General features: G+C 39.5%; 1 protein-coding gene across 2 annotated transcripts in view; it reads right to left on the bottom strand.

Annotated features, from left to right (window-relative positions):
• Positions 1 to 1,778: 1,778 nt before the first annotated feature.
• Positions 1,779 to 24,365, bottom strand: part of tox3 (TOX high mobility group box family member 3) — a 37,501-nt gene continuing 14,914 nt past the window's right edge. The window contains exons 3-8 of one of the 2 annotated variants that reach the window (XM_034040472.3): positions 16,734 to 16,799; positions 11,235 to 11,489; positions 6,952 to 7,215; positions 5,947 to 6,174; positions 5,357 to 5,437; positions 1,779 to 4,967 (exon numbers count right to left, since the gene is read on the bottom strand). In XM_034040472.3, coding sequence (XP_033896363.1) covers positions 4,137 to 4,967; positions 5,357 to 5,437; positions 5,947 to 6,174; positions 6,952 to 7,215; positions 11,235 to 11,489; positions 16,734 to 16,799 — 1,725 coding nt within the window. In that variant the 3' untranslated portion in view covers positions 1,779 to 4,136. The remainder of the gene's footprint in view (positions 4,968 to 5,356; positions 5,438 to 5,946; positions 6,175 to 6,951; positions 7,216 to 11,234; positions 11,490 to 16,733; positions 16,800 to 24,365) is intronic. The other variant, XM_034040473.3, reaches the window with a different exon arrangement.

Raw genomic sequence — 24,365 nt, 5'->3', positions numbered from 1 at the left:
ACATCTGCCCCATTTTTTTCCCCTCAAAGGTAATAAAAACTGTTAACTAATGAGAAAAAACTCTATTAACCTTGTTTTATTTCCTTGTTGTTTTCCAGCATCAACAGTTTTCAGAAAACAAATGTGCACATTTTGAGCCAAAAGCAATGCAAGCGATAGGTTTTACCAAGGAGTATGACCACACAGTTTTGAGTAAATGTACTCATTTTTTTTTTAAATTAAATTAAATGTATACTTCATGACTTTTAGCAGGTGCATGTTTTATACTTGCTGCCCAATTATAGTGTATTTATGAAGATGTCTTTCAGTGAACTTGATGATATTTCAAACTAGTTGAATGTTCATGCAACTTTGATGAGGGAAATTTACAATTACTATAGGAAAATTGCACACATTACTATAACATTTTAGCTGCAGAGCAGGTTTTAATCCGCAGTTTAGAAAGAGCTGGAGGAGTGGTGAACATTTCTAATTACAGATGGGTAGTGCAGCTCTGTTATTGAGATGGCCATCAATAGCAATTCCCAGGCAGATGCTTCTGCTATTCAGGTCAGAGGAGCATGATCCTTTGTTGTACCTGCATTGTATCTGTGCAATGGGAAGGAAATGACACATTACCATAATTACTGCTGTAAAATGGGCACTTTTTTCTAGTGTGTGTTACTTATCAATGCTCATTTTACAAAATGTAAAGTACATCCAAAAAAAAACACATATCCCTTGTGCGTAATTCACAATTACATAGCATGCACTTCAAAATGTAGGTAGAGTACATTAACTATGTGGACTTAAAGGTTTGTTTCATTATTTAATAATTTAAGAATGATAACTTTGTTAAATGCATGCAGTGAATGTACAGTATGAAGAACCCTCCTCTGGATCACATGCTGAAGTGCAGTAAGTGGTAAACACAGTGCAGCTCCATGTAGTTAAAGTACCTGCATTCTGAACTGCATCTATTATTTATAATGAAAACATAACCACTGCAAGATTGTTATACACCTGTGTAGATCATAAACACTTGTGCATTTCAGATTGACTTGTGCATTTCTAATTTACAATAGCATTTATAAAGAACACTATACATTGAGCTAGCTTCCGGTGCAGTGCTAAACATTCAGACAAAAGAGAATGAATGTTTACAGCATCTCAGACTTGATTATGATCTAGAAAAAGAATCTGGAGAACTGCGTTTTATTTTATCATATTAAATTATGAGTACTCCACTTCCTCTGAACCAATTGCACCTTGTTTTAGTAAAAACAATGCTTTATAAAACCCTTTTATTGAACAGTATCCTAGGAATACAAACCCTTGCTGTTAAATATTTGTGCACAGTGAACACAATGCTAAAGGGTTACGGAATAACAAGGGCCCCATGCATTATTAATATCCTTCAACATAAATCTGTTCAGAATAGTAATTGCCGTTTCCTGGAGCCTCATTACTGTGTGTTTTCTAAGTCTTGTGTTTGGTAGCCATGGACACCTACTTTAACATTCTCTCATACCTCCTATTAAGATTCAAGTCACACATAACACTTGCTGTTTTTAATTTTCATTTTATCATAAGCGGTTTAAGATTGTTGCCAGTGCTTATTTGCAGTCTCTTTCTCCAGACCTCTTCACTATAGCTTCTGACAGGACAGATGCTGTAATTAATCATGCAAGACAAATGGGAATAGCAGCCATGGTGTATTCTGAACATCATTACCGCTGCTTCTTCTCCATGTGCATTAAACAATAATACATAGAAATAAAAACACGCATTCCTATCGGTACGTCGAAAACACGCCAGGGCAGCGCTTGCTTTTATTTACAACAGTGAGCAACACAAACTTTTTCAACAGACATGGTGGGTTTCCACTGGGGAGCTGTGTCAACGTCCAGCAGCTTTACATGTTTCTTAAGACTGATCACTGTTTGCATTCTCTTTTCACCCCTAAACTCCCCTTTTACAGTTTATAGATACACTGAAAATATAGTCATTAGTGTAAGAAAATTAAACATCATTTTGGAATGGCAAGTATTTCACCAAGCTTTGGATCTTGTTTGGTTTTTAGTTTAGTTTAGTTTTTATTATCTGTATGATTCAATTGATTCAATATATACACAGTATATACAAGGGTCAGACAAAAATAAATAATTTAAACCTACTACATGTAGTGCACACTTTTGTGTGAAGGCACCGCCCCTCACGTGACTGATAAACGTGTTATGCAAATGTATCCCTGACATACGCAAGTATATAAAATCTGCATCTCCCTTTTGCAATTGAGTTTCAGTCATGATAGGCAATGAGCTGATTTCATCTGATCTGATCTGACAGGCAGATGGCACACGGCTGGCAGGGGCTTATGTATCCAAGGTGGTACAAGTTAATAAAGTCTCCCCACCAGGGATCACTACTTACAATGGCAGCCCTTCAGCTAATCGACATTGATGGTTAGAATGCACCCCAAGTAAGCATGCTAAATGTACTGTTGCAGTATGCAGGGGTGGAAATAAGACTCCTATTGCATAGCAGTCTCAGCCATTCCAGGTTTTAATATGAACTTGATTAGCCACAGTCTATAGGTAGCAAGCTTAGGTAAGTCTTATTAAACTCATAGTAAATCCAGGGATGAATCAAACTGCTGTGCAATGGGAGTCTTATTTCCATCCCTGATATGCATTGCTTCAAGAGATGCATGGTCTACACCTGGAAGGAGGGCAGTTCTATGATCAAGCCAGCCGTTTCCCAGGTTAAATTAAATAATTTTGTTATTTTTTTTAATAAGCTTTTCTAGTAAGAGCTCAAAAACAGTTGGGTTTTACTGAAATGTATTTATTCTATATCAAGATAAAAAAGCAAGAATTTCTCTTTCTGTTAAGCAAAATACAAACAACGCAATTGCTGCTATAGTAACTCATAAAAAAGTATAAAATAGCATAAAACACACTGAGATGTAGCAATCAAGAGTCCATGTTAACAATGTTCACATTAAAGCCTCACATGAAAACTTTACACCATGTGTTACGAAAAATGTACAAGGTTTTTTTTTTTTTTTTTTTAAAGGAATTCTTTACAGCTGGCACTAAAATTACCCCATTGCCTATTTAAATTGGCATATACAGGGCATCAAAATAGTTTTCTACAGTTTAAATTTTTTTATTTAACAAATGACCATCTGGTTTTAAAAAATACACTTACCATGAAACCATCAGCCTAGTGCCTATAGTTTACACATATCGTAAAATATTCGCATTTACACAAAATAAAAAATAAAAACAAGAGGGTGTGCCTGGCTGCGATGACATGTATGCATTCTGAATGAGCTTGAGAATACTTTACTGGGCAGCATCTTACCCATCCCCCCTGGTCACCTACAGTAGATTCACATCACATTTTAAAAGACACAGAATGACTTCAATGGCCTCAAAGGTCAGCCTTGTCTGTCCATGGTTCCACCTGGCTGTACAACTGTACAAAGTGTTCTTCTTTTGACCTCCTGCAAGGCTATGAACAGACACTGTGCTTCAGTGCAAGAGAAGAATGGAATGAGGACCAATGCAGGGGGAGTTATAACAACATCTATTAAGCAATGCTGGCGTCTAGAATGTTGATATCACCTGTACAACATACTGGCATATAAATAAAAACTCCAGTTTCCACGCATTTTGTTTGATGGTGCGGCGCATTTCGTTGGATTAAAACAGCGTACTACCTACACGCTAGTCACAGCTCCTGCTTGTCTTTGATGGCGTGTTCTCTTCTTGAGGCGTGATTGTCCAAACTCATTGTAACAGTCCAGTCCAGTTTAGCAGAATTGTTACCAACACCCTTGCAAATAATGTTTCATCATCAATAACAATGAGTCTCCCAGTGAACATCACAGCACATCATCTTTGAGTCGTTACCAAAACATGGGGGCAAAAACATAACCCACTCGCAGTTTCTATACGCTGCCTATTTTATAGACAAAATTTGGTTCCCTATTTGTTCCATTATGCATCCCTGCATACAGTATCTGTCACCAACAGTGGACAGTTCTCTGTAAAACTTACACACTTCTTAAGTGCAACTTAGAAAAGCAACCCAGCTGATGCTTTTATTTTTCTTCTTTCATATATTTATTTATTAAAAAATGTTTTGGCTTAGAAGATACTGACCTGCTGCGATAACACTTGAGACTGGGCCTGCGCTTGTGTTTGGGACTGATGCTGCTGCTGCTGCTGCACGGCTGGCTGCGGGCTGCCCAGTGCTGCTGTGTTTATCTGCGTCGAGCCCCCTACTGACTGCGGTGTTCCAGGGGAGTGCTGGGGGGGAGACGGCAGGGATTGCTGATGCTGATGCTGCTGAAGCATTTGCTGCTGATGCATTTGCTGATGCATCTGCATGTGTTGAATCTGCTGTTGCTTCTGGATCTGCTGCTGCTGGATCTGCTGCTGCTGCTGCATGTGGTGCTGGTGTTGCTGGTGCTGCTGCAGCTGTTGCTGGAGGTGATGCTGAAAATGCTGCTGCTGCATCTGCTGCTGAATCTGCTGATGGTGCAACTGCTGCTGCTGCAGCTGCTGGTGTTGCATGTGCTGCTGCATCTGGTGCTGCTGCTGCTGCTGCTGTTGCAGGTGTTGCATCTGGTGCTGCTGGGGGCTCCCCATGGGGGGGCTCATCTGAGAAGTGGCGGTAGGCGTCGCCACCATCGGTGCCCCCATCTGGCTCATCAAGGGGGTGGAGATGCTGGACGGCATGTTGTTGGGAGGCGCGCCGCTAACCGAGGAGACGATCTGGTTGCCCGACAGCCTCATCTGCAGCGGTTTGGGAGCGATGGCCCTGGGAAGGCCCTGCTGAAGTGCTAGTGCTGCGGCCGACACAGAGGCGTGCTGCGACAGGGAGGAGTTCAGGAGGAGAGACGGAGAGAGGTTGGTGGACGCCAGGGTCTGCTGGACGGAGCGGATGGTCTGCGCCTCGGCTGACTCCGCAGCAGCCTGAGGGAAGAAAGGATGAGCCATGTTGAATAGCTTGCCATGGATTTCAGTTTAAGGGTGTTTAAATGCTTCACAATTATCGCTACAGTTAGGCTTCACAGAAGAAAAAAGGCAAATGTATTTCCTTGGACCGACGATAAAAAAAATGGATACAGATCAAAGTTTTCTTTAATCTACGCCAATATTGATATTTAAAAACATAATAAAAAAAACACCTCATCGGATGAAATGTTAATAAATTGTCCAGATATGATCTAATTTTAAAATGTCAGCAACACAGACGCGCTTATAGCATTCAGACATTTACCAGGCACTGATCCCAACAGACCCTCTAAAGTTACAGCATGCAAATGAACACTCTAGTGCTGGCTTGCCCACTGTTATCTTACCTTTGACACAAGGCTCGCTCTGTAGGCAGCAAGAGCTTTTAGGTATTCTTTTTTGGCAGCTTCAGTTTTACTTTTATAGGCCTGTTAAAAGAGAGAGAACTAAAGTCAAATACGTGATGAATAAAGGTATTTGAAAAAGAAAAAGAGCGCAGGTATGACATTGAATTGAACACATCATAACCCACTAAGAGCCAGTGATATCTCGTTATTAGTTCCTTTATATCAGTTACATTGTCATCAAAATATCCAGTAGTAATCCCAATTTTAGATTTATTGCCTCTTTTGTAATGCAGTTGACATCTGAATTCAGAACAAAACACTCAATTCCATACACATGGGAGCCATTGCACATAGAAGTAGCCAGCAATGACGTTTTCCACTTTCATTACTTTTATTATTATTATTATTTACTTAGTCAATTTAAATGAATACACTGCGCATATTAAATCCTAGCACATATAAACAAAATAATAATAATAATAATCATCATCACTTTTACATAGATACAACTTTCAAATAGCGGACAGTATAACTTTGATGCTCTTTTTGAAGGCGCACATGCTTGCGTTGCGCTCCTCTTGTCGACGTACCTGCTTCTGCTCTTCTCCCAGGCTGTCCCACATGGAGGCCACGATCTTGGACACTTCCCCGAAGGTGGCGTTGGGGTTCTGCCCTTTGATAGCAGCCTGCGTGTCCCTGAAGAACAGGGCGTATGCAGACACGGGTTTCTGTGGCTCATTGGGGTCTTTCTTCTTCTTCTTTTTCGGCGTCTTGGGCTTCTTCACGGAATCCGGGGCCGGTCTTTTCTCACCGATAACCTGGAACACAGATGGAAAAGTAAAGTGAACGATTGTAGTCTTCAGTGGATTTCCTACTGATCCCAGACACTGCCACTCCATATATACTGTAGCTCTGGTGTCATTTAGATAACAACAACGTGGTGTTTATAATACTAGCTATGTACCAGTACAATGAAGACACCCAGCTGCTAAAGCGTGCAGTAATCAGCTAGAGATACACACTGCCGAAATGACACAGGAAAGCAAAAAAAGGTATTTAGCTGAAAACTGGCTTCATGAACAATGCAAGGCAGCCTCAGAATTGGTTTGAGATGCAGCTTTCACGTAGGCCAAGGGGAACATCAGAAGTCCCTGCTGTGTACCTCAAACCAATCAAACCTAACCCTGCCAGGAATCCGGGGATGTTTAGCATAGTGAGGCCCCACAGTGACAGTGACATATATCCTTGTAGAGTGGTTTAGAGGTATTTCCTCTTACAGATTTCTGGTATTAAATCCAGCTTTACTAGTTTAAGCAATCTTTGTTAATATTTTGATCTCTCTCTCTCTCTCTCTCTCTCTCTCTCTCTCTCTCTCTCTCTCTCTCTCTCTCTCTCTCTCTCTCTCTCTCTCTCTCTCTCTCTCTCTCTCTCTCTCTCTCTCTCTCTCTCTCTCTCTCTCTCTCTCTCTCTCTCTCTCTCTCTCTCTGGGATGGAGGGGATTAGTAATACTAAAGCTGCTATTGCTATAAAAAGTGATGGCTATACTGAAATGCAGAAACCCCGGTATGCCATGTTTTAAACAGTTTAAATCTTACCCGGTTCCCTTCCTCTGCATCCTCCTCGTTGATGGAGCTCGAAGGGGAGGGGGTTGCAGATTTGCTGGCTGGTGGGGAGGGGGAGGTGTGTGGCATGTTTGGGCCCCCCAGATTTAAACCCAGCTGTGCACTCAGCTGAGATTGGTTGATGGTGGTCAGCTGATTCCGTGACATCATCCCTACTGAAGCACTGTTCATGCCGACAGACCTGATGACCATGGCAGGACTATGGCGATAGTGGTGGCTGTGGAGATGGCCGAGGTTCTAGGTGGGAACAACAAGCAAAAAAAAAAAAACAGAAACGATGAACCCTTTTCATCCCTGATCTTTCATAGCAAACACTGCATTTTGTCACAGTTCCTAGCCTCATTTTTTCAGTATGACCGATTTCCCCTTGGCACTGTGCTGTATATTCATCTTGAAAACAGACTGACTTTTGGAGCCTCTTAATAGGATTACCTGAATAAGTTTATAGAATAGCTTTCAAGACCACAAAGGTATTTTCTTCGGGTGAAGTCCAATAAGGATATATCTGATAACAAAGCACTTCACAGCTATATTCTGCTGTGTACTTTAGTCATTACTTATTGACATTTGAAGCTTAAAATAATGACATGATGTCACTGCTCAGCTCAGTAAGCTTTGAAGAGAGTGGGGGTATTTAGGTCAACCAAAATAGACCCCCTTAGTTACCATTCAACAGAACACCTCTTGGAAGAAAATAATTACAAAGAATAATGCTTGGGGAGTGCAAACACCCCAGGTGTTCTTTTGAAGGTTAAACTGGTAATGCAAGCTTTTGCTATTTTAGCTCGCAATTAGTTTCCTCGATCTTGAATTTCATACGGTACATGTTCCTTTTTCAATCCCATATTCAACAACAGAAATTCTTCTGTGGGACTGAATGCGTTCTGTGGTTTCCAGATGGAGTGTTTGAAATTGTATTCCGAATGGAATGATTTGCAATTAGGAATACTGGAGCAGTGCTCCCTCATTACAGCCTTTTGCTATCTCAAACTATAAAAGAACACTGCATGACAGTTTACAGTCAGCATGGCCAAAATGTAAAATTATGGCTTTTGCCAAACACTGAAATAACGAGCAATGTGCAATGGATCTGTAATTCTAAATGCTGGGTTTAACGCAAGTGCATATTCCAAATACATACAAAATCCTAACCATGGCTGAATGCATCAAGCAAACCAAAACACTCATGATAAAATGCTTATTTAGATCCTGCACTACCTCTATTGCTTACACCTAACAAACTGTGACAATGACAGATACCAGCACGTCATAATGTAACTAAATACAAATTCAAACTGAATGATTATTATTGTCATTAGAATATGCAGAGGGGGACCATGTGAAGTGTGATCTAAATGAAAGGAACAACAATCTGGTCCTCAAGATATCAGATCCACAAATTTGGGGGTGGGGGTGTGGGGTTTATTAATGCCCCCTCTGTGTGAGATAGAACAGTCTGAAAAGAATGTTAGCAAGTTCAATTTCCATTCAATCAGCATCCGTGCTCTCTGAAATGTTTCATTGCAGGAGAGGAATAAAATAATCTATATGGTAATTATGAGGATGAATCCACCCCCCCAGTAACTTTCACCAGCATGAAAGGTCAGTCTTATTAAAGATAGTTTATCAGTCCCTTGCACATACTCCTGTTCTGTCATGTTAAATGGGAACAGTATTTTATTTTCCCATTTACAGCTACCTGCAGAATTAAGTACTTAAGCCAAATAAGAAAAATGAAATTCTGAATGCTGGCAAAAGCTATAATAGCATGAAGATAAATCGTTTTTTTTTTGTTTTTTTTTTGCAGCTTCACTCCCCTCGCGCCCCTAGGGCTGCAGGTTTTTTTTCCCCATTGCTCCTGGTGCACTGTGGGTATTTAAAACTTGTTCAACATGATTTCATTTCATTTCAGGCACTGCCTGAGAAAACTAAATTACAGAATCAATCATACAGAAGGTCAGAGTGAGACTTCATTACAAGTATTGCATGCTTGCATGAATATCTTTCATTTCTGACTGACCCAATATGTCACAATAGCTGTCTAGTAACAAAAAAAAAAAAAAAAGAAAATCCACTTTCTGAAATTGATGTACTACTGATGTCAGTGCTACTCAGCCAACACGGCAGATTACAGAGTGGTGCAAGAAAGAAAACCATTCGCAACACTAGTCATATTTTCAAAAGAAATGCCTTTTGTGGTCGGGAATAATTTTTCGACATGATTATCCAAACAGACAACAGAGAAAGAGCCTCGAGTTTAAATCCAAAGTGTTTTTTTTTTTTTTTTTTTTAATTACAGATGACTTACAGACGCTCAGCGTTGTTTTGGAGTAACCCTCATCTTGTTCCATTGTTACCGTATTGCACAGCAGGTGATCACATGGTGTTAATAAATAAAGGGTTATTTTCACACTTCCACTGCATGACAACAAGTACTGCATGTGCTGGACATGCTTTGTGATATATTATATCAAAAATGCTGCATGCAAACTGTATGCAATTGCTAGTGGTTTTAAACAAAAAAAAATCTGCCAGGCTCTGCATTTTTTTGTGTGTAAATAATTAAGTGAGCTTCTTTAATGCAGATATTTCTTTATGCCTTGAACCTTTGCATAGAAGAATGTTATTTTTATACTTAAGCCTTTCAAAGGTACTGCAGCTAGACAAGGCTGCCCTGGGGAGACATACAGGGGCACCAACATCACCTATTTATAACCAAGCCCCAAGCAATGCACTGCAATGTGTAGGTGAGTGTGCTACTGTACTGTAGGCTCTGAGAGTAACAGTATATTCCCTTTACTGTATTACAATTATTTCCCTCACCTCCCTCAAATAATATGTTTAAAAACCAATCCCATACTACAACAACTACTACTAATATGTTTAGTAAAACAAGCACTATGTGTTAATTTTGATAGCCCAGCTGAACACAAATCATGAAGATAACATTTAAAGTCGGATGCTTAGACTAACACATTAAATAAATAATGACTTTGGCTTCACGGTTTGCAAGGGATAAAGATTCCTGGTGTAATGCAGCATTTATTATGTAGCAGGAGAGCATCCCATACTCAATTTGCAAGACAAACACAGCCCATTAGAAAACAAGGATTGGTACATCTGGGTAATCAGCCCAAAAAGCTGATAGTTTGCTGATTGAAGTGAGAAGCAGCTCCCTCTCTCAAATGAATACATTTCAAAATGTGAGACACATAATCACAATAGCTGCTGCATGAAGAGCACATTGCTTTAGGGATGCAATTTAAACGGAGATGGAAAATTACTTTTTTGTGAATTTACAGATCAATGCAAATGCAAAAGAAAAAGAAGTTGAATTGAATGCAAATATTTACCCACATGATACTCATAATAAAGTATTATAGAACTAGTATAAAAACCTTTTTTAATGTTCTATTAAGCTGTATGAACACAGCACTATAGTTGTTTAAGGACTTACCAAAAGATACCGAAAAGCTTAACTGACCATGAAATGGAATTCTTTAGTTAAAAGCCTTCTGAGGCAACATTATGCATTGCAGATATTTTTTTAGCAGAACTGAGTGTCTGGCATTTAATGCAAGAAAAGTTTATAATCTGAAGATCATAAAACAAATTACATCTAAGCCATTGTTGCCAGGCCCCAGCAATCATTTCACTGTAACAACAAACTGCTCCCTAAAACATTAAATGACATGCAGTTAAATGACCTGCCAAATCTTAGATTCAAGTCCACTGCCACCTCCACGGTCTAACACAGCATGGTAATCATGTAAAAACTGTGCAGCACATATAAACATGCTGAGAAAATTGCAATGCGATACCAGTTTGTTTGTTCGTCATTTTCTTCTTTAACATTGTGTGGGTTTTGTAAATAATTATCAAGCAGTGTGTCTGTAACTCTAATCACTGCCACCTTCTAATGCAGCTGCAAGTCAACCTGGGTGACTAGGCTGTTTTTCTGCTGTATGCACCTGCTCTATCACTACAGTGCATCTGCCTACTGCCAGCTGATAGCAAGAAAGAAACAAAGAAAAGAGTAAGAAAGAAAGAAGGAAAGAAAGAAAAGAAAGACTTAACAACATTCATTTTAGTTTACTGTGACAGTAGATTTAAAGTGCTGAAAATGTGTTTTATTTCTCTTGCATATTTTAAGTTTTTTTTTTTTTTTAATGCCTTTTCTCCACAGAAAATCAGCTGGTAGCTGATCTCACTTTTTTCTTTTTGCTGCATATGAGAAATCAAAACAGGCCACCTACCCCTGGAAGTCCATTGTTCAGGAGAACCCGTTCCTGCTCCAGGAGGTTGCGAGATATTGTAATAGAAGGCAACTCTAGGCTCTGAGGGGGGAACTGGGGTGTGAACTCGTTTCCATGTGTGGCCAGAGGGCCGGGCAGGCCTGGGAAGTGGGACGCCCCCTCAGCCATGCCGAGCCCGTGCTCCGTCTCCGGAGGTGGGGTGATGGGGGGGATCTCAAACTCCTCATCGCCCAGGCTAGGGGTATGGAACGTCTGCTAAAAAACAACCAGCAACAAGATACAGTCAGCCTTCATCCGGGGACATTACTGAACATTCAACACATAAAACACATGGCTTTAAAACAAGAGGACAGCAGGAAATCCACAGCAAGAACCATCCAACTGTAACATTCGATCGGGAGCCTAGTTAAATGCATTGTCAAACCAAAAATCTGTTAGGTTTGGCCAAGGCAGTTCCCAATAAAATGCATGTATGCAAGTAACATGCTGTAAATCACTTGCTAGGCGTGTTTACTCTAGAAACATAATGAGTGAATACCATTATTTATTATGCAATTCATTCTAGCAGATTACCAGTGAAGTCTACCACAAGGTGCTATACTCTCTGCCATACGTGTTTTGTGTTTGGTTTTGATTGATTACCATATTGAACATTTTTCCCCCTCTATTGGGTTAGATGACTATACACTTGCTATGTTTGAATGTAATGCTGTGATGAAAAATGTGTCAGAACCAGTCCAGTTTGACGAAGGACTTCCAGGTCCCTTCCTTTACCTTTCTTCTCAACATCTCCTGCAATGATTGCACACAGCAGGTGGCAAGGAGTTCTTCGGACCACTTGCACATCGGTTGTAAGACAATCTAACAAACCAATAGGAGTTTCATCCCCTTCGTGTGAAAAACGGACAATGAAATTATACTGATAATCCTTTCAAATATGTACAGTGGAGTTAAATGCAAAGATATATACCAGTGCATTGTCAAATCAGGCATTAGTTATCAAAATAATTTACCTAGAGCACCGCTGGAGACAGCTTGATATGGAATCTTGTTATACATTAAAAAAAGAATGAAAGAAAGAACAAAATCTGCTCAGAATTGTCATCCTTTGTACTGTTAATGATGATATAAATGAATAACTGCATTAGGGGAGCTGGAAATGGAGACGCGGGGTGTGCAAGCTTTTTCTTGCATATAGAACCTGTCATCTGTCATCATTTGTCTAGCATCCAAAGTGATGAGGTGCCAGACTGCCAGTGCAAGCGAGAGTGTAGTCTGTGTAACACAACAGTCTCCATTAGTATCACTTCACATAAAACTTGCCTAATTCTGCAGTGGTAGGCTTAGGCTCTGATCTGAGATTAAACGATGCAAAATCCACTTTCCTCAGATGTCGGCTGCCTGATTATCCCTTTAAATAGTTTTGATAGGTAAACAAGGCGGTGCTGAAGCACGTGGGTCCACGACGAGGAACAAAAACACACGACGGACAACAGTGAGCACGAGAAGCAACAAAAGCAATTTCATTTCATTTTATTTCATTTTATTTCATTTTATTTCATTTTATTTATTTGTTGCGAATCAAGTGCATTTTCTGCATAGTTAAATGGAAAAGCCTACAGTAATTCACAAAGAAGCGACATCCAGCCTGTCAGGCCAGATACACGGTTTTTACGTCACAAATGTAATGAGAATGATAAGCCCATATGTTTGCAATCTGTAACTAGGTTTTGCTATGTCACAGTTGCCCTCCTTGTTAACTGCATGTATTTAAATGCTAAAGGTCTACTGGCAATGCATGCTTTATAATAAGGAAAGAACAACCAAGGCAATTCATGCTTTTTAATTAAAAAATCATAACCAACGCAGCAGACATTTACAGCCACGTAACTTACAGCAAGAAGATCCTGAGCAGAAGATGTACAGGGTAATATTGTAGCGATCTCGGTTAATGCAGGCAGGGGCATCACACAGGGCGATGCAATTCACACACAGGTGGGGGGCAGTCACAAACCCATTAACCGAGGTTCGCTACAATATATATACACAGTCCTCTCTCGCTATAAGGCTCTCAATTATAACACGCCTAGGATATAATGCTCCTATAGCAATTCCCTATACTAGTGATTCATGCAATATTTCTACAGTAAATACAGTCTAACTTCCGTTTCTGTCTCTCCCTTTTGATACAGGATCTGAACTAAATAAAAGCTGCTCTGGCACTTTATAACACAGACATCTTATTCAGCCTTCGTTTAATAACTAATAAATATTAGGCCTATTACGTGGTTATCTTTCCTAATGTATTTACTTTTTTACTGCGAGAGGAGCTGCAGCGTTCTCCGTGAGACGAGACGCTTCAGCCCCGCTCCGGCAGCCGAACCTGGGGTGATATAAATAGCTTGGCTAAACGGCAGTCGGGAGTTCAGTTCCAAGCGACAGACAAGCAAACCAAGTATATATTTTCTGCTAATCAGATTACATTAGCTTCATGGAACTTGAGACTGCTACTTTCAATGCGTCAATATTCTTTGATCGACGGAGTCTAATCTGTGAGGTATATAATAGTTATGTCCTTATCTCCAGCAATCGAACAATAGAACAGGGACTGACAGCAAATGGTGGAAAACATGTCATCTATCACCACTAGCTTCATCTATAACCAGCAATCTTTGAAATACAATGTAAGCATACATCACTAAAGGGCATGCCGATGAGTAAACGGTGTGATAAAATTGCTAGTTATATAATAAATGTGAATAAAAATCAATTGTTATCGGTTTTCTTAAATCTAATTTTCAGCTGCTTTTAAGCTTAGGAGGAGAGTAAAGTAAAGCTTAAAAAAAATAAAATGACCTTGCCAAGACTCAAGACTAAATGTAGCAAATTTGTATATGACAAGTGGAACCTCTCTTTGCCATTCGCTTCCACTGGAATTCCACAGCACGTTACCCTGCAATAACACTCCAGCCTGAACAGCTATGGCAGCAGCAGCCTGGTGCCGAGTCGAGTGGCTGGTTCATTCGATGACAAACTCTGCTGTCCTCTATTTCTGCTGAAGCTAAGAACTGATGAAATGTACAAGAGGCATGAGTGGATTTTTAGGCTCTGCTCAGATTTATTAGGTGGATCTTGCTGGTATCTGCACACAAATCTGGTTCAAACATTTGTCAAGAGCTGTTGCTAAAAAATGTAATTGCACTGTGCCGGTTGAGAATGTGCACTAACAGATGCAACTGTAATTTGTGTCTCATTTGGTACAGCATTATTGCCTAATGAAATAGAACATACAGAATTAGTGCAAGAGATACACAGTAACTCTGTTCAGGAGGCATTTAGCATTCTTCATTAGCCTTCCTGCGAACACCTCAAATGTGATTTTGGGAAGAGTTCAGAGACTGAAAATGCATGTCTTTTTAAATTATTGTTTTGACAGCTTAATTACTGAAAACACACAGGTTATAATGTCATTGTTATCGTACTGTTACGGCTTTAATGTACTTTTGAGTATCAATATGCTTGTGGTGTATTCAATTAACAATGCAGGTGTCTGTAAAGTTGGCACTGTGCTTGATGACAGCACAGCATATGAACCATAGAATTCATTCATTGGTTACCTTTCAGATTAAAACGTACTACAGCGGTCATGTATTCAGATAGAATACATTTTATATGGGAGATGGCAGTTGACACATGCAAGAAAAACCATGCCTTTCTAATAATGACGTGTCACTATCAAAGCTTAAAAACAAAATACCTGGTGCTTAAATATCAACATTTACAACAGCACTTGATATTGCGTCTTTCTGAAATAACAAATACACTTGCAGGAATGTGTTGGGGCTTTATTTCCACAATCTATGTTTTAAACCAATGTACTGCACATTAGCGTTACCAGCCCAATACTGCTACAGTTTGAGCTACTGATTGAGATTAATCCCCATATACCAGAACCACACTACATTGTTACATTTCATTCTTTAGAATGCATGCTACAGTATAATGCCTTCTATACCGTAGCACTTGAAACATTTGTACCTTTTGACGAAATGCAAATCTGAAGGACTGTTATATCAACATTTAACAGCCAACGTCTGACACTGTGAATTATCACAGCTGGAATTAAATAGTTTCTGAACAGCTGCCAGAAGCAGAGCTCTGGAGAAAGAAAACTGAAAAAACTCCAGAATGAAACATCATATTGTTCTTGGACACTGGCTTTGTGTTTCTCTACCAATACACCATTCTGGTTGCTCAACCACAAGTTGTTGCCTATTCTATCTTGGTTCGGTTTCATGGAAGCAAGCAATCCTGAAAACCATATGACATCATTGTGTTATAACTGCCACCGCTCTTATATGAGCTGCATCCCTGTAACAACACGTTCGTGCACGTGTATTACAACCCCACACTTTTATGTACGAGAAATTGAATATCCCAGTTTTTGTTTGATTTATTCTGATAGAACATCTTTCTCTATACCTGCTCTATTTAATTGATCAAAACAGTGGTTGATCTGTATAATGCTGGTGCCCTTGTAAATGTTGCATCTTCCCATGCTTACAGTACAGATTTACTAGTTTTTGCTTAACAATGCATCACCATGCTTATCTGTAAATGACCACGTGCAGGTAAGCCTTCATATTTCCATGCCTATCTATCCAACCAGGCACTTTGATACTCTATTGAATATATTATCTAATGCAAATAGTTCAGTTGATAGTTACTTAGTTCTCTTTTTCCTTTGCAAATTATTAACAATCTATGTCATGTGCTTGAATAGCTTTAAATAAAAAAAGGGTCTAATTTAGTTTGACCGCGCATAAACAGACCTCACTGTACTGTGTGCTGTGTGTACAATGAGTCTGCATGCAGCATCACACCAGAGTTTGAGGGTTAGCATGTTAACCTATGAGGGGGCATTAAATCACATGAACAAACACCACTCAATAGGATTGGAAACAGTGAGATGATTTAGAAAAGCAGGACGCTGTCTGAGGATTACTGAAGTGCAGTAATTCCTCTCAACGGGATGTTTACTGCTGTGATCTGTATTGCCATCACAAGAGCCTGTGATGTGCAGGACATCTGTGCTTGATACATGCAGTCACTGGTTCATTCTGAGCCAGCTGATGTTGTAGAAGCTGAGTTCTGTGAGTATTCCAGTGCTGTTATGTTAATAAGAATAACTGAAGGTGTGAATTTTGTGAGTGCAGACTAATTGACTGCCATTAACAAGGGATTAGGCTGATGTGTCGGTGTACTGTTTATCGTTTGAAGGGATTAGTTACACTTTGCAATTATAAATCTGTTATCGTCCTGAATATAAACCAGTCAATTTCTTCTTTAACTCGGGTGCATATTTATATTTATTGAGGCTAAATGATGTGCATTATATTTGTAACACTGCATGAAAAACACAGCCTACAGTAAGCATACAGGATATCTTCACAATCAAAGTATTTGTTACAAGGAGAAAAGCATGGACAGTATACTTGCCTCGCTAGCTGCAAGGAACGCATTATTTGCTTCCGCCATGTTCATGTAGTTGTTATTGTTCCCAAACTGAAAAAGAAAAGAAAAATGAAAATGGAAACATGCTTTAGATACCCTCCTCAAATAAGACCAATTACAACAGCTACTGAATGTATGCAGAATGAGGAGGTGCAGCAGTAATCTCTGCAACACTGTGGCTGTTGCAGTGAGAGTGGGTATTGCATCATTTATAATATAAAACATACATACACACCGGCGCACAGAAACACACGAAAAGAGTGTAACAACGCTCGCTGAAAGACTAAGACTGCGTAAAAACAAAACATCAAATATTTTCTTATTTTAATTTTCATCATAATGGCCCACCAGGTCTCTATAGTGGGTAAGCACATTGTTTGCTCAAGAGGTATGTGTGTGTGTGTGTGTGTGTGTGTGCGTGCGCGTGTGCGTTGCTGTGTGGAAGTCTGTTGTCACTTTAAAGTGGCTCACAGGCACGTCTAATTCAATATAAAAGTAATGAGAAACCAGGGTGGCTATTCATAGCCACAGGATGGCAATTAATGACATTTTTGCATCACAAGTGCAAGATACAGTATTAGGTTATTAACTTTCAGTAACCTCCCTAGGCAATATTGTTCTACAGTACGTACCAGCAGTGAAGACATTGAAAACAGAAAGCTACATGTAGCAGCGACTAGACTTTGAAAACAGCGATGCAGAGGCAGGGTCGGCTTGAACAATGTAACAACAGTGCCCCTGTTTTACAGTTTTTTGATGTCCGTCACTTTTAATGGGCAGGGACTACCCAGCTCCAGCCCCACTGGGTACAGGCAACACAAAGAACTGGGACAGAACAGAACAATGAAGAATTACAAACTGGCATCTGTGCCTCAAACTAAATTAGACCCTTTTTAATCTGTTTTTTTATGATCAAAACTATTTAATAATTAATAACTGTACTACCAACTCATTCTTGACACAATATGTAAGGGAAATAAAAATAAAAAATAAAAAAATAAATATATATATATATAAACAATAAAAGGCTTTTATCTTAAAAGGGCCCCAAACAATCAGATTTCTCAAATTAAGCCCACAGTGAAATTAGAACTACATTAGTTGTTTTTTCCTTCCCCCCCTTTTTTTTTGTACGGTTAAAGCTTGTGAATGTAATTACTGAAGGAACTGCAGCTAATCAACTGCGAATGGTATCCATTAATTAGTATATACCCTGGAGAAACACAAACAAAAAGCACCCAGTAACAGTGTTAACAGCGTAGCGCATTGCTGAGTACAGAAACACATGCCCTCAGCATTGGCACAGCAGGTGGCTTCAGGAGTCGAATGCTCCTACCTGAAGTTTGCTTCTATACAAGGTTTGATTCTGAGCTGATAGCCCCTGCCAGAGCCCACACGGGACCTCTAGATCCATGGCATGCAACGCTATTCTTCAACATTATTGTCATACCAGGCTTAGCTGTCATGATCCAAAGCATGACAGAACAGAAATGAACCTTCATCCAGCTCATCTCTCGAAAATTACAAAATTGCACAATTACTCGTCTTTCCAAAAAAAAAAAAAAAAAAAAAGAAATAATCACATTTCGTATACATTACTCTTAGCTGACATTACAGAAAACAGGGGTAGCAATTACTTGAACACATTTCAGGAGAAGGATTAAAAAATTGTAAATGTTTAATTTCATCCTTTAATACGAACTTGTGCGATGGACATCATTTACGAGAAGAGATGAAATATTATACTTAACGAAAAACGATACTGGCGTTCGCTGGAGCTGGAAGCGGGCTCCTCTGCAGAGACACTTCAAGCCTCAAACCTGAATACAAACACTGCCCTTCTTGATTTCATGTGCTTGTGATGTACATTATAACACATTTCTATCATGGTCCTGTCATTGGCAGTTGGTTTACTTTGTACCGTAGCAATCACAACCCCTATCCCAGCTATAGCACAAACACTTAACCCTTACATCCATGAAATATTGAAAATAGCTGAAAAAAAAAAAAAAACAGCTTTCAATTTATATGGGGGGATTGCATCCTCATATGAGGTCATCATGCATTTGGATCCAAAGATTAACCTCCAAAGTAGCACTATAGCATTAAAATGTCCCCATAAAGACTACAAGAGTTTTTTTTTTGTATCCGTCCCCATACGAGATCATCATGTAAAATGACAGTGCTGTGTAGAGTAGGCTATACAGTAGCTATCCCCTGTTCAATGACACGATTTGATTCCCCAAGCTGAATCTTCACAACCTCTCTGTGATTCCACATCTTGCTGGACCAGTTGCTCAGGGTTTGTTCCTCTTGCTGACCAATGTTTGTCAGCGCAGTGGGCAAGACAATGGATGAGAGGGACGTCAATTAGGAACAAACGGTGAGGTTTTTTTTTGTTTTTTTTTAAATATATCCCCCCCTCCCCCCCCCCCCCCTCCTCCTCCTCCTCCTCCTCATGCTCACAGTCTGTTTGACTGAACAAAATGCCAAATTAAATTATGTGAGATTGCAAAGTCTGTGCTGCTGGTGGGGAGCCATGAAAAAGTGGGTCAGGGCAGACAATGAACGGTCTGTAATTAAAAGATGAGAAGCCGGACTAATGCTACTTCAGCCTTATTAGTGCAAACAGCACAATATGCACGGAAAGCATTTTGGCAGCCACAGGAGGTCTAAATCAACAGCGTTTAATGTAAGCTTAGCAATCAGATCTACCACATTGAATGCCAAACGTTTTGCTGCATTTATTTGGAATGGAATTGCAAAACAAAACCAACCAAATGGACCGCTTGATCACCGACATTATTAAACAGGAAAGCAGGAAAGGTCACTTGTGAAAGTGGGATTGCAGGATTTTAACTGGAGAGGCAGTACATTTAATGTGGTGCAAACAGAAACTAACTCAACAATTACTGCACATTGTGGCTTTAATACTTTGTTATAGATATGCTTGGAAGGGAAAGCATCAAGACGATTTATATGTAAGGAAACCTTGATGGAGCAGTGTCATTGTGAGGAGAAATGCTGGCACTAAAGAGCAGGGATTTTACTTTTTAGAAACATGAAAGTGTGTGTTTATTGCCAGACACTTACAGTACTGTGAGACTGTTCAAATCGCCTGTTCCTTTAATTATTCATATACTGCTTCTGTTTTAACTGGGTTTAATTTTCAGAAGCCACAGACTCACAGAACAAATCTTTGCGGCTCAGCGAACATTATTTGAACACAGCGTTCATTTTTTTCTTCCATGTTCTTATTTTCTAGACTTGACATGCACTATATCTATTTTCTCAATCACAATCTTCCCCCTTTTCTTCCTTAAGCAGCTGCTACTACGTAAACACAATCTCTGAAACTACCTTTTGATGTCAAGGCCCTGGACAAACAAAAAGTAATTTACAGCACGTGCAATTTTCTGTAAACCGACAGCTGTCTAAACAAATTCAGCGGCTGCACATTCATATTGATCATCATCGCTTTTTACACGATACTTTATGTGCACTTAGCTATTCATTTTATTACTACTACATTTGCTTCAGATAACTGTCGTGAGAGAGGCAGGAAAGGATTTTTAAAAGATATTCGCAATCCAATTGTGTCCTTGACTTATACAGTAGGAGTCTAAGCTTTTAAATCCATTTCTTATCTTTTAATCTTGTTTGCACTTGAAATATGATCACTAACCCCCAGTTCCTTCTGTTAAATTTATTTCGATTAGTTGCTTGTACGTCAATTCAGAACATGCAAGTATTAAAAAAAAAAACAACGCTACAGAAGTAAATGTTGCTTCTTGGTACACAATCACTTCCTGTGCTTTAGCTCAGTTTTACTCCAATGGTCTACTTGCAATCCTGCCATGTGACCTACCGCTCAGGCAGTGAATAAACTCCAGATTTGATGAATAGTTTTTGTGGCTCCTGTAAAATATATTAGTGATGTATGCAACATGTTCTTTGCTAATGGGGTACTTTAATATATATATGGCTCACAAGCATGGAATTTGCTACTTTGGTTTTATACCTGTGGAACTAATCCATACAAACTGTAGGCCTTTTCATTTAATAGCATGGGACATTGCTGAAAAACACATGCACACACACACACACACACACACACACATGCACACACACCAAATTTATAAATAACTTGTGCATACAAATAAATATTCTTTCACAGTTTCGTAGAACTGTCGCTTACACTGCCTGGACTGGCCACTTTGTTTAAATGAGCATTATGAGTAGATTGCCAGACATATTATGTGATGTTCTCTCCCAGAAGAACTCCTAGGAAACCGGATTAGCTGCTGCAAACAGCATAAAGCACTTTAGAATCTTCCCAGATTCGCCTCATATCAGACCGACAGCTTTGAGATAAGATACTGGATTGCTTTTTTTGTGGCTTGTTTTTTTTTTTATTGCTGTTCCTGCACTAATAATCTTTGACTGGCATCTAATTTGCTTCCAACTACTGTTTGGACCCGGTCCTGTAAATTAAACAGCGTAAATGGCTAATCCCAAACTGATGTGTAATGTTCTCTAGATGGTTCTGTTTGAGGTGGGCTTTGTTTTTGGTAAAAACGATAGCTTGTAGTCAAGGTGGAACATACACAAAATCTTAAGGGGTTAGAGTGATGGGAAGCAATCACGAGAGCCGGTGAATATTTAATCCGGGGCAGCATTAGTGTGAGGAAAGCAATACGCCTGCCAACATTTGAAGATGCAAATGTGTGAAAGTAAAAGAATCCAGATGGAACAAGCCAGAGGCTGCTTTCCAGCAGATCCCCGGACCGCTTTTACCCTGGTTTGCTTTCAGCAGGTAATCAATGTACTTCAGAGAACAATACAGAACAAGCAGGGCTTTGGTACAGAAAGCCAGCGTCTTATTTATTTAATTACTTTATTAATTTAATAGAGTGTATTTCTTTGGTACTTTGTTTACTGTGGGTATTACAGTGCTTCCTCTTTGTAAGGCTGCCCGTTCTACCCCAGACCCCGGTATAAGGCACTGTGGTCAGGGCTCCCGTTTACCCGTAATGCAATTCCTCAAGCTCATTAATTTTCATTATAAGGTGGAACACAAATAGCACAGTCTCATAACTTTAGCTCCCGACAACACATTATAAAGGAGGTGCACTGTATATTCTGGAAATATTTTTTCCTGCATAGCTAGATTTATTTAAAAAAAAAAAATTTAATGTGTCTTGAATGCAGCCCACGTCCAGGGTTGTTCCCTGTGGATAGCTTTGATGTTTCTACAGTTTGAGATGGGTAGCTGGCTATCTGCCAAGAAGGAAGGCAAGGCACTGTAAATATTATTTCTTAAATTTTTATGTGCCATCTGAAAAGGTTCTTTTTGAGTTTTTTTTTTTTTATTAGTTTTTTTCTCTCTAGAGGCAAAGTCAGTTCCCTGGATGAAGTTACTAACAGCTGCTCCTATTCTGATCAAATAAACTCTGTCACTGTTTCACGGCTGATAGTCTATTGAGTTCTGCCGAAGACGAGTCTGTTTGTTCTCTCAAAATACTGTCTGGTTCTGCATCCAGGCTGTGGAATTTATCACAGTGCCATGTGAGCTATGTATTGTGATGCAGCCATTGTTCACATGTTAGAATCTAGGCTAAATTCTCACTTATTAAACAAGTTAGTTCCAGCAGGACTGTATGCCATCTCATTTCAGCATGACTGCAATACACATATTCCATAAATAAATAGAAGCCTAAGTTACAAGTGTTTATTGATTTTGAAAATAATATAAGACCATATAGTATGTCACCTGTTAAGAAAATTAATGCGTGTATATATATATAATTTTTTAAAAAAGCTAGGAAACTAAACCAAAGGTCCTTTGTGTTCTACATAAAAAGTTACCTTGACAAGCATGTTTGCTTGTTTTAACTACATATTATAAGGGTTGTTTTCATATTCAGCTTCTCATGAGGGAAGCACATCTCAAACACTGCAGTAACGCAATACTGACCCACTAGCCCTAGTTTTGCTTGTTGTTTCTATCACTGTAACTAAGTGCATCACCAACCAGTGTTCAATCTATATAAATGTGAGAAACACACAGTGCTGAGCAGTGACTCATACATCAGTCTGTTATACACTGCAGGGCTGACTGTATTAAACACATCGCTCTGCCAGCAGCTGCAAAGTAGAAGCAATATAGGGAGCAAAGGTTATTGTCTAATTTAAATTTTGGCTCTCTTCCCAGCACTGTACACGATTCCAATTTGTGGCAATGTTGCCCTGTGCTACTGACAGAGAGGCTGCTGAAAATACAACTGGGTGCCTTCCAGCAATGTGTCTGGAAACTGCCGATCAACAAGTCGCTAAAGATTAACAGTATGACTGTAGCAAATTAATTGGAATTATAGAAACATATGGCTCTGGATGTTTGCTTTTCACTTAATGCGGCACCTGTATCTTGAAAAAGCTTGGGTAGCCACTGGTGATGAATTACTGGGATCTTTAAGAGTGTGGACATGATTTCCAGAGAGATCTACTGACCTGTGCCAGTTTGGTGTGCCCCAGAGGCTCCCAAAGTCTTCTAAAATGGACCACAAATGTTTTCGAACTTCAAAATATAACAGCAACAGCATATGTATGTGTAATATAAATATAAATCACACACACACACACACACACACACACACATCACTCCTTGGTGGAGATTTGTATTTTTTTCCAGCTATTTACAGTGTTATTGGAGGGACATCCCATTACTAATAGCCTAATAAAACACAGTGATTATGTAAATTAGGGCATAACATTAACTGGAGAAAAATGAAACCAGGTTTACTGTATAGTATACGACAAATATGCACTTAACATGGTTTTAAAAATCAGTCTGATTAAGGGACAGGTCCACAGAACCAAACATAAATCTAATTTGCTGTATTTTTAATAGGAGTTAGTGTTATGAAAAACTATGTACCCAGCATAGAGTATCCGCTAGCAGATACTGGGTGATACATCTAGGCTGTGTTTGATACCAATGCAATTCTGGTTCTGTACTTTAAGTCCAGCAATGAAATCCATTCCCTTATTTAAGGTAGGCTCCAGTACAAGTAATAAACTATGATAATAACACCTCTTTAACATAAGTATAGAAGTCTCCCAAAATACTGTATACCAAAGGAAATTATTCCACAAGCTGCAGAGTAATTATCGTGTGGCTGCATGACCCTCAGCTTGCTACACAGAGCTGCTGTTCAGTAAAAGCCTGTAGTGGAGCTGTATAGGAATATTATCTAAAGTCTGTTATTCAGCCTCAGCTTGTCAGATCCTTCCAACAAAACAAACCAACCTGTCAAGTGCTGAACACAATCAGGTGCAGGAGCACTCAAATTCCATTGCAAAGTCTGCAGTCGTACTACAATACCAGTGAAAGTGCTAATCTAATAATAAAAAAACAGTAGCACCTTACTTTACGAGTCCTTTACAAACAGTCAATAATGTGCAACAGGGTGGAGGCGAACCAGCAACCCTGCGCACCACAAGCAAGCGTCTTAAACACATCTCACCGACACGGGGCAGCATCCACAGCGGCAGCGCATGACACAACACTGCCCGCTACACATGCATCTATAAGTGTGTTACAAAGAATTTCTAGGA

Source organism: Acipenser ruthenus, chromosome 19, assembly GCF_902713425.1.
Source record: "Acipenser ruthenus chromosome 19, fAciRut3.2 maternal haplotype, whole genome shotgun sequence".
NCBI classification, from domain to species: Eukaryota; Metazoa; Chordata; class Actinopteri; order Acipenseriformes; family Acipenseridae; genus Acipenser; species Acipenser ruthenus.
The sequence above is the reverse complement of the archived record's forward strand: the minus strand, read 5'-3'. Positions and strand labels throughout refer to the sequence as shown.